The sequence below is a fragment of the Phaenicophaeus curvirostris genome, chromosome 7 (assembly GCF_032191515.1).
Source record: "Phaenicophaeus curvirostris isolate KB17595 chromosome 7, BPBGC_Pcur_1.0, whole genome shotgun sequence".
NCBI lineage: Eukaryota > Metazoa > Chordata > Aves > Cuculiformes > Cuculidae > Phaenicophaeus > Phaenicophaeus curvirostris.
This window is the reverse complement of record NC_091398.1, coordinates 25050481-25062405: the sequence shown is the minus strand read 5'-3', so window position 1 is coordinate 25062405 and position 11925 is coordinate 25050481. Positions and strand designations below refer to the sequence as shown.

At 64.1% G+C, this 11925-nt stretch overlaps 1 protein-coding gene across 2 annotated transcripts; it reads right to left on the bottom strand.

Moving 5' to 3' along the window:
• Window positions 1-4: 4 nt before the first annotated feature.
• PTPRN (protein tyrosine phosphatase receptor type N) lies at window positions 5-10138 on the bottom strand. 2 transcript variants are annotated; one of them, XM_069861274.1, is made up of 22 exons: window positions 10093-10138; window positions 9764-9814; window positions 9112-9217; window positions 8780-8978; window positions 8281-8605; window positions 7972-8088; window positions 7764-7843; window positions 7403-7689; window positions 6854-6940; window positions 6648-6727; window positions 6348-6412; window positions 3836-4048; window positions 3500-3709; window positions 3264-3411; window positions 3039-3112; window positions 2667-2744; window positions 2435-2554; window positions 2160-2326; window positions 1065-1118; window positions 888-952; window positions 711-784; window positions 5-612 (listed from the first exon to the last, which is right to left on the bottom strand). In XM_069861274.1, the coding sequence occupies exons 1-22, from the start codon at window positions 10121-10123 to the stop codon at window positions 541-543; spliced, it is 2703 nt and encodes a 900-aa protein (XP_069717375.1). In that variant the 5' UTR covers window positions 10124-10138; the 3' UTR covers window positions 5-540. The 2 variants fall into 2 exon arrangements, with proteins under 2 accessions (XP_069717375.1, XP_069717374.1); XM_069861273.1 differs by lacking the exon at window positions 10093-10138 and adding an exon at window positions 9499-9612.
• Window positions 10139-11925: the final 1787 nt, after the last annotated feature.

Genomic DNA, 11925 nt, shown 5'->3' with positions numbered 1-11925 from the left:
TGCAGCTGCACGAACGCGACACAAGAACTTTATTCACATCAAGATACAAAATTATATTTCTCTAGAAATTTCTCTTCTGCTCGAGGGACACGGCAGGGAGCACACAGAGGGGACGCAGGGCTAGTCCAGGCCCCCCTGCACCCCGTGCCCCCGTGCTGTAGGGGGTACCCCTGCCTGCTCCTGTCCCGCTGCTCTGGTGCAGAGAGGGAAGCTGCCAGGTTCAGGTGCAGGAGAGTGGCTAGGGAGGGCCACAGCCAGCTCAGAGCAGCAGCACCCGGTCCCCTCTTCTGCAGGGGACTGGGGACACAAGCCCACTCCTCTCTGTGGTGGCAGCGGGCTTGATAGGGCTCCGTGCCTTGCACAAAGAGAGGCTGAGCCACATGTCCCTGGGAGAAGGGCGAGGTGGGGGCTGAGGGAGGCAGGAACAGAGCCAGCAGCACAGACAGCGTTTTAGGAGGGGAGCAGCCCCATGAGCAGGGCAAGGACAGCACACGAAGCCAGGGGACATGGGGGTAGACAAGAAGGGAGGGCTCCTTGTCATCACTGTGGCAGCGCCTTCAGGATAGCGTTCACTTCCTCTGCCACAGCTGTCAGCGCGAACTCAAACTGATCCTGGGGGATTAGAGAAGGGGGAATGATGGTCCCTGCCAGCCCAGCCCTGGGGGCTGTGTGCACTCAGGGAGGGAAGAGATCCCCAGTTTGGGGGGTACCTTGGTCTGCACCATGCCAGGTCGCTGGTCTCTGATGTGTTCCAGCGTAGCAGCTATGTCTATCTCCTTCACCCCTGGGGCAGAGGGGAAGAAGGGCAGTAGGAGGAGGTCTGTGGATCGAGCACACTGCCCCCCCACCCCTCAGACAGGGCAGAAGCAGTGTTGCTCTACACCTACCTTTGGCCATTCGGTTCAGGACCATGTCAATGAGGATGTATGTCCCAGTTCTGCCAGCACCATCACTGCAAAACACAGACATCTGGACCATGGGGACAGGCTCCAGGGACTGGTCCTGGTCAGCAGGTCCCAGCCTCGCAGCCCCCTGCCCCCCATCCCCTCCAACTCCAACAGTACCTGCAGTGCACAATAATAGGACAGGAGCGACCACGGTAACACTTGTTCACTTTCCTGCAAGGACAAGACAGAGCAGGTGAGTGCCTGCCAAGCCAGGGACAAGGCTGTGAGGAGCACCCTCACTGTGCTGAACCAGGAGGGCAGCAGGCACCCCACGATGTGGCCCTAGGGGTCCGGCACATGGCTTCTCCCACCTCCCCAGTGGCGCTGGGCCTGGGACACAGACCACAGGTGGAAAGGGGCTGGGGCAGAGAGAGGAGCCTGGCTCTGCAGGTGCCCAGCCCGAGGAGGGGATCAGCAGCAGGACCCCTTGGAGGGAGCAGCTCTGGTCCAGTGGGGCACGAAGCTGGGAGCCAGGCGCCGGCAGGGCTCCCGGCATGCTCCATGCAGCAGGCACGGCTGCCAACGATCACTTTTGTGACTATGCAACTGGAGCCAGATTACTAGCTGCAAATCACAAAAATGACGCCGGCAGCTGCGAGAGAGAAACAGACAGACAGAGAGACAGAGAGAGCATGAGCAGGGCAGAGAGGAGGGTGACGTGCTCAGACCTTGCTGCCCAAAGCAGGGTCCCCAGCACCACACAGCCTGGGGACAGTGACCAACCAGCCCCTGGCAGGAGACCACCACTACCCAGGGAGTCCAAGAGCTCAGCAGGCGCTGCCTCCAAACCTCCTGGATGCAGTCAGTCCTAGCCACCCCAGTCCTCTCCCCGCACTAGCTGGGGACCCACCCCTGGCTGTGGGGCAGGCTCCAGGGGATTCTTCTTGCACCCTTGACTGTGAGGAGGGTGCCAGACAGTGCTGTCCCCCATCCCAGCTCCTGGGAAGAGCACCTTCCCACCATCCCCACGGAGGCTGGAGAGACTTGGCAACCTCAGCTGGAGGCTTCTTGCCCACCCAGGTCTGCCAAGCCTCCTCCCAAGCTGGCCAGAGCCTGCTCCTCATGCAAAGCAGCTCCATGTCCCCCCAGGCAGTCCCTGCCGCAGCCCTGATGCTCCTCACACCAGCATCAATGCCCTCACCCATCAGTCCCCTGCGGTCAGGGCCACTGCCAGCCCCCCAGGGACTCACATGGTGCGAGGGGGACACTCACCTGCGAAAGTCAAGGAGAGGCCGGGTGGTGGCAGGGATCCCCTCGGCCGGCCAGCTGAGGAAGTGGAACTGCGTCAGGGTGCGGGTCTCCTGCGACTGAACATTCTTCAGGTAGAAGCTGCGCACCAGGAAATCCTCACACCAGATATGCTCTGACACCAGGTTCACCTGCCCGAGAGAGGCAGCCAGGGAGCATCAGTACCAGGCAAGAGGGCTGCGCTCCAGGGGTTGGGGCTGGAGGATGGGTCCTTGCCCCGGGCTGCCAGTCACGCTTGCCTCGTAGATGTGGTAGAGAGAGGAACCTTCATCCGGCCAGTAGCGGTCACACTGCTTGACACTGTCCTCGGCCAGCGGGCTCAGCATGACGATGACAGTGCAGCCATGCTCCCACACCATCTGCGGGCACAGCGGGTGTCACTGCTGGGTGACAGCCCATGCTGCTATGACCCCTCTGGCGGGCAGCACCCAGAGGAATCCCGACAGGCTGGTGCAGCCAGGTGATGCTCACCTGCCAGAAGTCAGCAATGGTGTGGGACAGCGGCCCCTGCGTGGCAATGTACGCTGGCATCCGTGGGTCGTGCTCAATCTGGAGCAGGAAAGGAGGTGTCAGACTGCATTCTTCAGCCAGGGGTCAGGGACACTGGGAGGAGCAAGGGGATACTCCAGGGGCAATAGTAGGGCTGGGAGGAGCTTCAGGTGCCACAGTCAGGAAAGAAATGGATTTCAACTACATCTGAGCAATAGGGAAGGTGCTTTGCTCACATCCATATCCCACAGGGATGAGAGCTCAGGCTGGCTCCATCCCATATTGGGAGCCTTGCCTGGGCTGAGCACATCACAGAATGTGGTGGCAGGGCAGGAGCCCCCGGTGATCACTCACGATTGGACTGGCGTTGATGAAGTCACTACGGGATGGGTTACTTTCTGCTTTCAGCTTGATCCGCACGTGGTCATCTGGGAAAACAGAGATTAGGGGTAGCGGTGAGTGCCAAGGGGAGGTGGGGACAAAGCTGAACCTTGGCACCAACCATCCTCATGGTCTGCACCACCCTCCTGCCACAGCCCTGGGAGCTGGACCCCAGGGCATGGCAGCCAGGATGCTCACACGGTACATAATCAGGGTTGCGGTTCTTCTTCAGGTTGGCTTCACTCTGGGCAATGGAGCAAACGCTGGGCTCAGCCTGGTAGGCGCAGAGAGCCTGCCACTCCTTGGCCAGTCGGTCCCGGTTGCGGAGATGGTCCTCCATGTAGGCCTGGGACAGAGGGACAAGGGTCAGCCTGGCAGCTGAGGCATCCCCAGGGGGTGGGGAGGGGTGCTGCCACCGCGCCGGTCCAGCTCACCAGGATCATGTGTCCGGTGGAGATGTCCATGTTGGACTGGACGGGCTCCTCGCACCAGGAGGGTGTGCTGCTGTGGGAGCTGGGGCTGGGCTGCGGGGCATCGCTGAACTGGGACGAGACGCTGCTGACCCGCGAGGTCTCTGCTGGCACTGCAGATGCCTCGGCGCGGCCAAAGAGCGACTTGGCAGCCATGTGCTGGCGGCACAGCTCCTGCGAAGCCCAGAAGGAGCCCTGTCCCTCCACTGCAGCGCTGCCAGGGGCAACCCCATGCACCCTGAGCCATGCTGATGTGGTGGTGCCACTTCCTGCAGGGTCCCGCATACCGCGGGGTCATACCTGGTACTCGAAGGTGGTGTCAGCAGCACCCTCGGGCCCCAGAGCAGCCAGGCGCTCCTTCTCCCGCTGCTTTGCATGGCGCCTGAAGCAGAAGGCTGCAGCAGCTGCAATGACGATGCCTGCCACGCAGGCCAGTGCGATGAAGGTCAGCAGCACCGAGTGGAAGCCACCACCAAAGTGGGATGGGCGTGAGTAGGCAGCAGCCTCATTTCGCTGGGGGCAGAGCCAAGCAAAAGTTAGCAGGGGGCATCTGCATGGGGCTGGGGAGGGGGAAGAGACCCCATTCTGCAACACATTTGGGGTTGCTGGGGGCTAAACCAGAGCAAGGGCACTCGGTGCTGCAGTGACTCTCCCAGTACCTTCAGCTGGGGAAGAGCTGGTGTCACTAGGGTGCTGGGTGGCATCAGAGTAAAGCTCGGTGCACCTAGCTGTGTGTTGCTCACACTGGTGTCCCTGGGGCTGTGGGAGGGGGCAGAGCTCAGGCAAACCCAGGCAGTGGCAATCTGCTGCTCCCCTGTTCCCAGCAACCCAGGGCCAAGTCCCTTGGAACTTGGTTTCAGTGAGCTCCTGCCCAGCTGGACATCGACAAGAGATGGTTCAGCTCAAGGGATTAATGGCAAAGGATGGGCCACTGCATTCCTGGGACTTCCCCAAATGGGGCTTGGGTCTCTTCCCTGTGGCCACCGCTCCACAGTGAGACACAAAGACAAGGCACTAGCACTGCCAGAAAGCTGGTCCCACCCCAGCTGCACTGGCTGGGGACAGGTCCTCCCCATCACTGTCCTCAGCTGGGCCACTGAGCAGCCTCTGCTTCCAGGGCTCCTTCCCCAGAGCTGGGGAGGCAAGACAAATCCATCCTAGTTCTGCATGGGACAGGAAGGTGCTGAACTCTTGCTGGATGAGACCCCTCCCCAACACCGATACCCCCCAGCATTGTCCCAGAGCCAGTGCTGATCAGGATGCAACACCAAATGACAGCCACGTCCTGGGGCAGCACAGGGATGCTGGGGCATCATCACCACTAAACAGCCCGTGCCCAATACGGTGCCAGAGCCCAGCATTACCTCACTGCCACAGCCTCGCATTGGTTATGAGCCTGATGAGGTTACCGAGGGAACACTGCATCCTCACCACTAACACCGTCACCACCTACGTCACCATCATTGCCTCGGGATGCCCCTGACCCAGGGCTTCCCGCTGCTGCCTGCCCTCCCAGCCCCATCAGCCCAAATGCCTGTGGGGGAGTCTGACCACTGCCAACCCCACAGCCAGGAGCACCCACCAAAGCCAGCACCTACCACTTCCCCGGGGCACCCAAGCAGGAGCAGCCCTGCAGCCCCTGGAAGTGTCAGAACGTCTGGAGATGTCAGTTGGGCACATGGGGACAGACAGGACCTCCCTCTCAAGGTCTGCCTGGGCCCTCGTGTCCCCCTGCCTCTCTACATTAGTCCTTCCCCAAACGTGGCACCAGACCCACCAAGTTCAGAGCCTGGGGCCGGGGATGAAGGAAAAGCATAAACTGGTCTGCTCTGTGCAGAAGAAAGCTTGCAAAGCTGCCTCAGCCTCCTCTGAGCTCCAGGTCTGTAACTTCTGCCATCTCTCCCAGCTCCTGCCACTTGCCACATCAAAAGGCATTGCCATAGCAATGCTCCACGTGTTGCTGACCGAGACAGGTTGCCTCGGTGGCCAGGCAAACCCTTTCCATGGCCTCCTCCTCCTCCAAGGTTTCCGTCTTCCTCCCTCCCTCTCCCTGGTTATGGCCACAGGCCAGGAGGGTGGCAAACGGGGAGCTCAGATTGGGGATGTGGTGCATCACTTGCCCTCCCCAAGCTGCAAACATGGGAGCCAGGCTCCCCACCTCCAGCTCCTGCTTTCCCCAAAGGACACTGTTCCTGGGGTCCCCAGAGGAGCGTGGGGAGGGGATGCCCTTCACTAAGCAGATGTCTCCTGCTCCATCCCTGCTTTCAGCTGAGCTGCCGTTCTCTAGGGGCACGATGGCATTTTGCCTGCCTAGCCGTGGTCTCTGGGGTACTCTGGGCCCAGACTCCAGCTAAGACAGACTACGCAGGCTGCAGGGAGGCGAGGGCAAAGATGAGCCCTGCGGGGTGCAGCCTGCAGCCCCGTGGTCTTCGGTGGAGGGGGGAAAGCCCCTCGGAGACCCTCCCAAACTGCCTTCAAACCATGTGGGACATCTGAGAGTTTAGTGCTGTGCGTGCAGGTGGATGGGCAGCATCATGCTGCTGGGTGGAAGGGGTGTCTCTGGAATGGTCCTCCTCCTGCCCATCCCAGATAATGCAAGTTTGTCTCCAAAACAGCAGCTTAGACACTGCCCAGAGCCCTCTACCCCTCAGCTGCCCCACAGACCCACAGGGATGGCTCGCTCACAAAGACCCCTGCACCCCAGGACCGGGTCTCAGCACAGTGCATGTCCCGGCTTGTACTTGGCAGTAGCACCCCCACTGCTCTGTGTCCAGCTGCCCCAGCCCCAAGGGACAGGCATGCTCACTCCTACCTCTCCCACTCCCGTCTGCACAATCTTCAGGCCTAGCTCTGCCTCCAGCTCTGCCTTCACTTGCTCTGTGGATGAAGAGGAGAAAGTCAGAAGAACGTTTCCCCTCCACGCAAGAGACCCCCTCAAAGACGGAGCCAAGGGATGCCCCAACAGCAGCCCACCCCGCCCCAGCTCAGCCCAGGGCACTGCCACGTATGGTGCGAGCCTCCTCTTTCTGGTCCCTGGGAAGAAGCACCCCACAACTTGGGGTGGGGTGGGAAAAGAGAGAAGAAGGACCAGGGGGACCCCTACCCAACTCACCAGCCTGGCTGGCCACATCTGCCAGTGAGAGGTTCTGGGGGTTCTGCCGGATGCGGAAGGTAAGCGCGGGGCCCACAACGCTGCCGAGGGGGGGACACACAGTGTGAGAGCAGAAAATGCGGACTCCTTCCCCTGTCCCCCTGCCTGAGGTGGCTGCACATGGCCAGGGCTGCAATAGCAGCACCCCGCAGCCCCACTCCCCTCACCTGATGTTGATGAAACTGGCTGTGGAGAGGTGGAGGTGCTTGGCGAGGAGCTCCAGCAGCCGCACGCCTGCAGCCAGTCCCAGGGGCCTGTGGGGACAGTGGCACCGTAAGGAATAGGTAGAGATCCTACTCCCTGTGGCCAGGAAAGATGGGCAGGCAGGTGGAGGGAGTCCAAAGTGTGGAGCAAGGGCTGTGCTGTCTGCAGGGGTGTCAGGGCAGGCAGGAGGTAAGAATACGGGGATGTGTGGTGATGGGGGTGAGCTGACCCCCGCCTTGCACACAAGAGTGCAGAGGCAGTTGTGCACATACGCTTGGCTGAGCTCGTCCCAGCTTCCTGCTCTGAAGCAGCGACTTCTAGCTTTAGTGTGGGCTGGGAGAGGAAGGCTTTGAGGTGGGACAAGGGCTGAGGATGGAGAGGGGATGGGGGAGGTGACCCCACCAGACACCCAAAAAGGCTCAGCCAAGCACACGGAGCTGTAACGGGGGGCTGCTGGGGGATACAGCCCCCCCTACACATTCATACACTCTTGCCCAACCCCTAGTTCTCACTTCTGGTCTGTGATGATGTAGCTGTACTCATCCGGTGGTCGTGTGCCTCGTTGCACCCCACTGTCCTTCGCTCCTGTGTAGCTCTTCTTCTCCACCACGACCTGCTTCCCGAGGCTGAGTGTGTCCTCCCCGTGTCCCCGCTGTGGCTCAGCCCTGGGTGCTGGTGAGGACACTGCCCTAACCCTCAGTCCATCTGCTGGGGAGCTGCTAGCTGGGATTTTGTGGGGTGGCAATGTAGAGGAAGGGGACACTGACTCCTCCCCATGCTGCATGTCCCCCTCCGTCACCTGGAGGGAAGGAAAGGGAGAAGATGGGACCCCTGGGGGGCTACCCCCTGCCTCCCCACACACAGACATCCCACCTGTGGCGTGGTACCTCCTCCAGCACCAGCCTGCTGCAAAGCCACACGTTTTGCTGTGGCTGCTTCAGGGCCAGCACCACCTGAGAAGGAGATAGGCAGAGATCCTGCAGCACCTGTCCTGTGAAGCGACACCCCCTACCCCAAAACGGGGCATGCTGGCCTCTACCGCTACCGGTCCCTGCCTGCCCTGTTCCTGCACCGGGCTCACCAGAGCTTTGGAGCAGCTGGAGGAAGTTGGAGAGGCTGCTCAGCTGCTGGGGGCTCAGCTCCGGCAGCCCCAGGCCATAGCTGGCCAGAAGGGAGGCCAATCTTTTCAGGACAGCATCTGCAAGAGAACACAGCATCAGGTGAGATGCCCTGCATCCTCATGGGGACCACAGGCTCGGAACCCAGCAGCCGGAGCAGGTGGAGGGACACACTGGCCACAGGCAGAAAACCAAAGAAGAAGGAGAGTCTGAGCCATGAGGAACGTGGCTGTGGGGACAGGATGGGGATTAAGGGCTGGAGGACTTTGTACCTGTCTGTGCAGGGGGTGTCTGGACAGCCAGATGCGCTGCCTGCTCCCTCTCCTCCATGTCCCTGTAGTCACTAGGGAGCCGTAAGCTGTGCTGGAGCCTCGCGCTGGCAGGATCTGGGTGGCTGGCTTTATCTCTGGGCAGGGAAAACAAGCCCAAATCCTGGAAGAGATGCCCTCCATCTGTTCCTGTCTGCCCACCATAGGAGGGCACAGGCCCAGCCCCAAAAAGAGCCTGGGCAGGGACCCTGCCCAGCAGCGAGGATGTCTCCGGGCTCTGCCTCGCTGAGCCACTGGGGAGCTGGTGAGCACCATCCTGATAGCCAAACTGCAATCAAAACACAGAGCCGCCACAGTCAAACCCCTTGCCACCCCATGATGTGGTCAGCAGAGTCGGGGGGGGTACCCCAGCACTGGCAGAAGTGGGGTGCTTGGCATGCAGCAGCCCCCTGCTCATCTCTGCCTTCCCACCTGGGAGAAGAGGGCCTAACCCAAAGCTTACCTTGTGGTAGGAGTAGGGATTGAGCAGAGTCTCCTCATAGCCCAGCTGGGGTGGAGGGGACAGCAGGAGGTGCTCCAGGTACCGCTGCACCAGGGGGGAGGGCAGCAGCGGTGGGGGCTGCCCCAGATGCTGAGCTGCTGGTAAACCAGGATCCACAGGGAGCGGGGCTCGCCGTGGGGAGCTGCGGAGGGGCAGGAACCTTGGAGGGAAACAGTGCTGGGGTGACTCACCTGGGTTAAGGGAGAGACCTCCCTGCAACCTTCATTTAGGGGACAAAGCTCTTGCTGCCCTGCCAGGCTCTGCTCACAGACTGGTGCCTGGCACCATCCTACCTGTCCCTGACTGCTGGCTCCAGCGAGGGTGGCGAGCGGAGGCGAGGGATGCGCTCCATCTCCTGAGAGATCACATACTGGGTGATGCTGTCCTGCCAGGAGAGCCCTGCCACAGGAGGACGGCTGTGAGACACGGAGGAGGCCTAGGGACTGCAGGGTGAGCGCAGAGAAGGCCACCCTGGCATCCTGACCCTGCATCCCATGCTCTAGGTTTGGCCCTGCTCCTCCAGGAATCAGCTCACCCTGACCCCTGGGCCAGCAGCTCCTCAGCCCACCCTGACCCCTGGGCCAGCAGGACCCCAGATGGCCTGAGTGCCACTCGGCATTGCCGCCTGACATCCCTTGTCCACCGAGCCACAGTGACTCCCACCACGCTCCCTCCTTCACCTTGTGCCATGAGATGCCGCAAGACATCCTGCAGGCGCTGGAGCACGGGAGAGGTGACCTGGAAGTAGGGTCTGTCCTGCATGGAGCCCACCTGGCACTGCCCAAACAGCCCATCTGCAAGAGAAGGGGGCAATGGGGCCAAGTGGATGAACATCCTGGGGGTGAGGGTCTGTGGGCACAGCCCCACCTTTCTCCTGTCATGCTGCCCCATGGTGCGCCCCAAGTTACCCTGCAAGGGACCCCCACAGCCCCTCCAGCCACTTACCCTGCACACACACCTCCTGGGGGGAGCACAGCCTCCTGTCGAACAGGCAGCCTGGGACAGACAGACAGACCAGTCAGCACAGGCTCCCAAGGGGCCCCAGGGAGGCTCTGTGCTTGGGGACCCCACTCTCCAGGACAGGGCCTTGGGGGTGCAGTGCGGAGGGCGGTGGGCACAGCCCAGTAGCCCGGGCAAGGCCTCAGTACCAACTATTCCCCCATCCCCGAAGCCAAGACAATGGCTGTGTACAGAGCCTGCCCTGACTCTGGGGAGGGGCCTGGAGATTTTTGGGGTGCCAGCGGTTAGGAAGGGAAGGCTGAGGGTGCAGAGACCTGCGACACTGAGTCTGTTGCCCTCCCACATGTGCCACTACGAGGCAGGGACGCATCCCTGCCCTCTGAGACACAGGGGACCCGCTCTCCCCGTCAAGGGCCCCCCAAAGCACGGAAGCAGCGGGGAGGGGTGTCTCTCCAGCCCCTTCGGGGGGCAGCACTCGGGCAGGGGGCGGCTTCCCCCTTCCTCTCCCGTCTCGGTCCAAGCCCGTCAGCAGCGAGACGGCAGCAGGCGATGACTCAGCCCCGGATGGCGAGGAAGGAACGAGAAAACAACCGGGGGGAGGGGAGGGAGGGGCCCGCCAAGCCCGCCGCGGGGGGAAGGGGGCAGCCGGGGCTGGGGGGCCCCGCGAGTCGCGCTCCCGGTGTCGCCGGGGCGGCCGCAGGCGCGGGGCCGGCCGGGCGCTGTCCGCGGTGCTGAAGCGGCGCCTCCCGCCGGGCCGCCCCGCTCCGCCGGCAGGGGCGGCGGCCCCGGCCCCGGGAGGCTCCCCGAGCCGGGACGGGCTCGGCCGCTCCGGTACCGGCACCGCCTGCTCACGGAGACGGCAGAGCCCCCGCCAAGCGGTCGGACCCGTCCTGGCGCCTTCGGGGCCGCCGGAGGACGCAGCAGCCGCCGGGGCCGTGCCGGGCGGGGGGCGCAGCCTCGGTGCCGGCAGCGGCCCCCGCGACCCCCAGGCAGCGGCGTCCCGGGGTGAGGGGCGGCTAAAGGGCGGCAGGGTCCCGGAGGGAGCTGCCGCTCGGGACCGCTGCCCCGGCCCCACCCCCCCACCCCCCATCCCCGCGGCGGCACCGGGCACCGGGCTTTGCTCCGAGCAGGGTCTCCGGGCGAGCGCCGCCCTGCTCCCGTCCCGTCCAAGCGGCACCCGGGGGCGGCAGCAACTGTGCAGCGGCGGGGCGCCCCGGGGCCAGGCGGCGGCTCGGCAGCCCCGGGAGAGGCGCCCCCAGCGCCGGTGACACACTCGCGGTGCCGGTATCGGGCTGCCCCCTCCCGCTCCGCGCCGGGCCTGACGCCGTGACAGCATCCACGGCGGCGGCGACAGCACTGGCCGCGGAGCCCCCGCCCCGCCGCTCCCGGGGAAGCGCGACCCGGGCTGCCCCGGGGAAGAGGGGCGCCGGTCTCACCGTGCGCGGCGGCGGTAGCGGAGGCGCCGCCGTCCCGCAGCAGCCCGCGGCCGGCCAGGAGGAGGAGGCAGAGGAGCGCCCGGAGGAGCCGCCGCCCCATGCTCCGCTCACGGCCGCACCATGGCGCACCCGCCGGCCGCGCCCCCGCCGCCGCCTCCCAGCCAATGGGCTCGGCCCCCCCGCTCCCGCCGCCAATCACAGCCCGGGCCGCCTTCCCGGAGCCCGGTTCTCGAGCGAGGCCGATCCCGGCCGCCCCGGTGAGCAAGGGGGGAGAGAAGGCGGGGAACGGGGCGAGAGCCGCGCCAATCGCAGCCTCCCCGGGGCAGCCGCGCCCCCGGGGTGGGACAGCGCCGCTGCCAATCGTCGCCCGCCCCTGCCCGGCCCCGCGCTCCCATTGGTTCCGGCCCGGGACACGCCCGCGTCCAGCGGCCAATCAGCGGCGAGCGCCGCGCCGCGCCCTCACAGCCCAGCCCGGCCCTGCCCCCAGCCCATCGCGGGGAGCGGCAGAGACAGGCAGGACCCCCCATCCCATCGCGGGGAGCGGGCAGAGACAGGCAGGACCCACCGGCACTGCCCTGGGAATGGGGGCAGCGCCAGGGCTGCAGGAGGCAGGGAACACCCTCCCCAGCGCTGTCCTCCCCTCGGCGTCCCCTACCCAACAGGGCACTGAGGGGGCCACTGCGGGCACACAAACAGGTCCCCCTCCTAGCC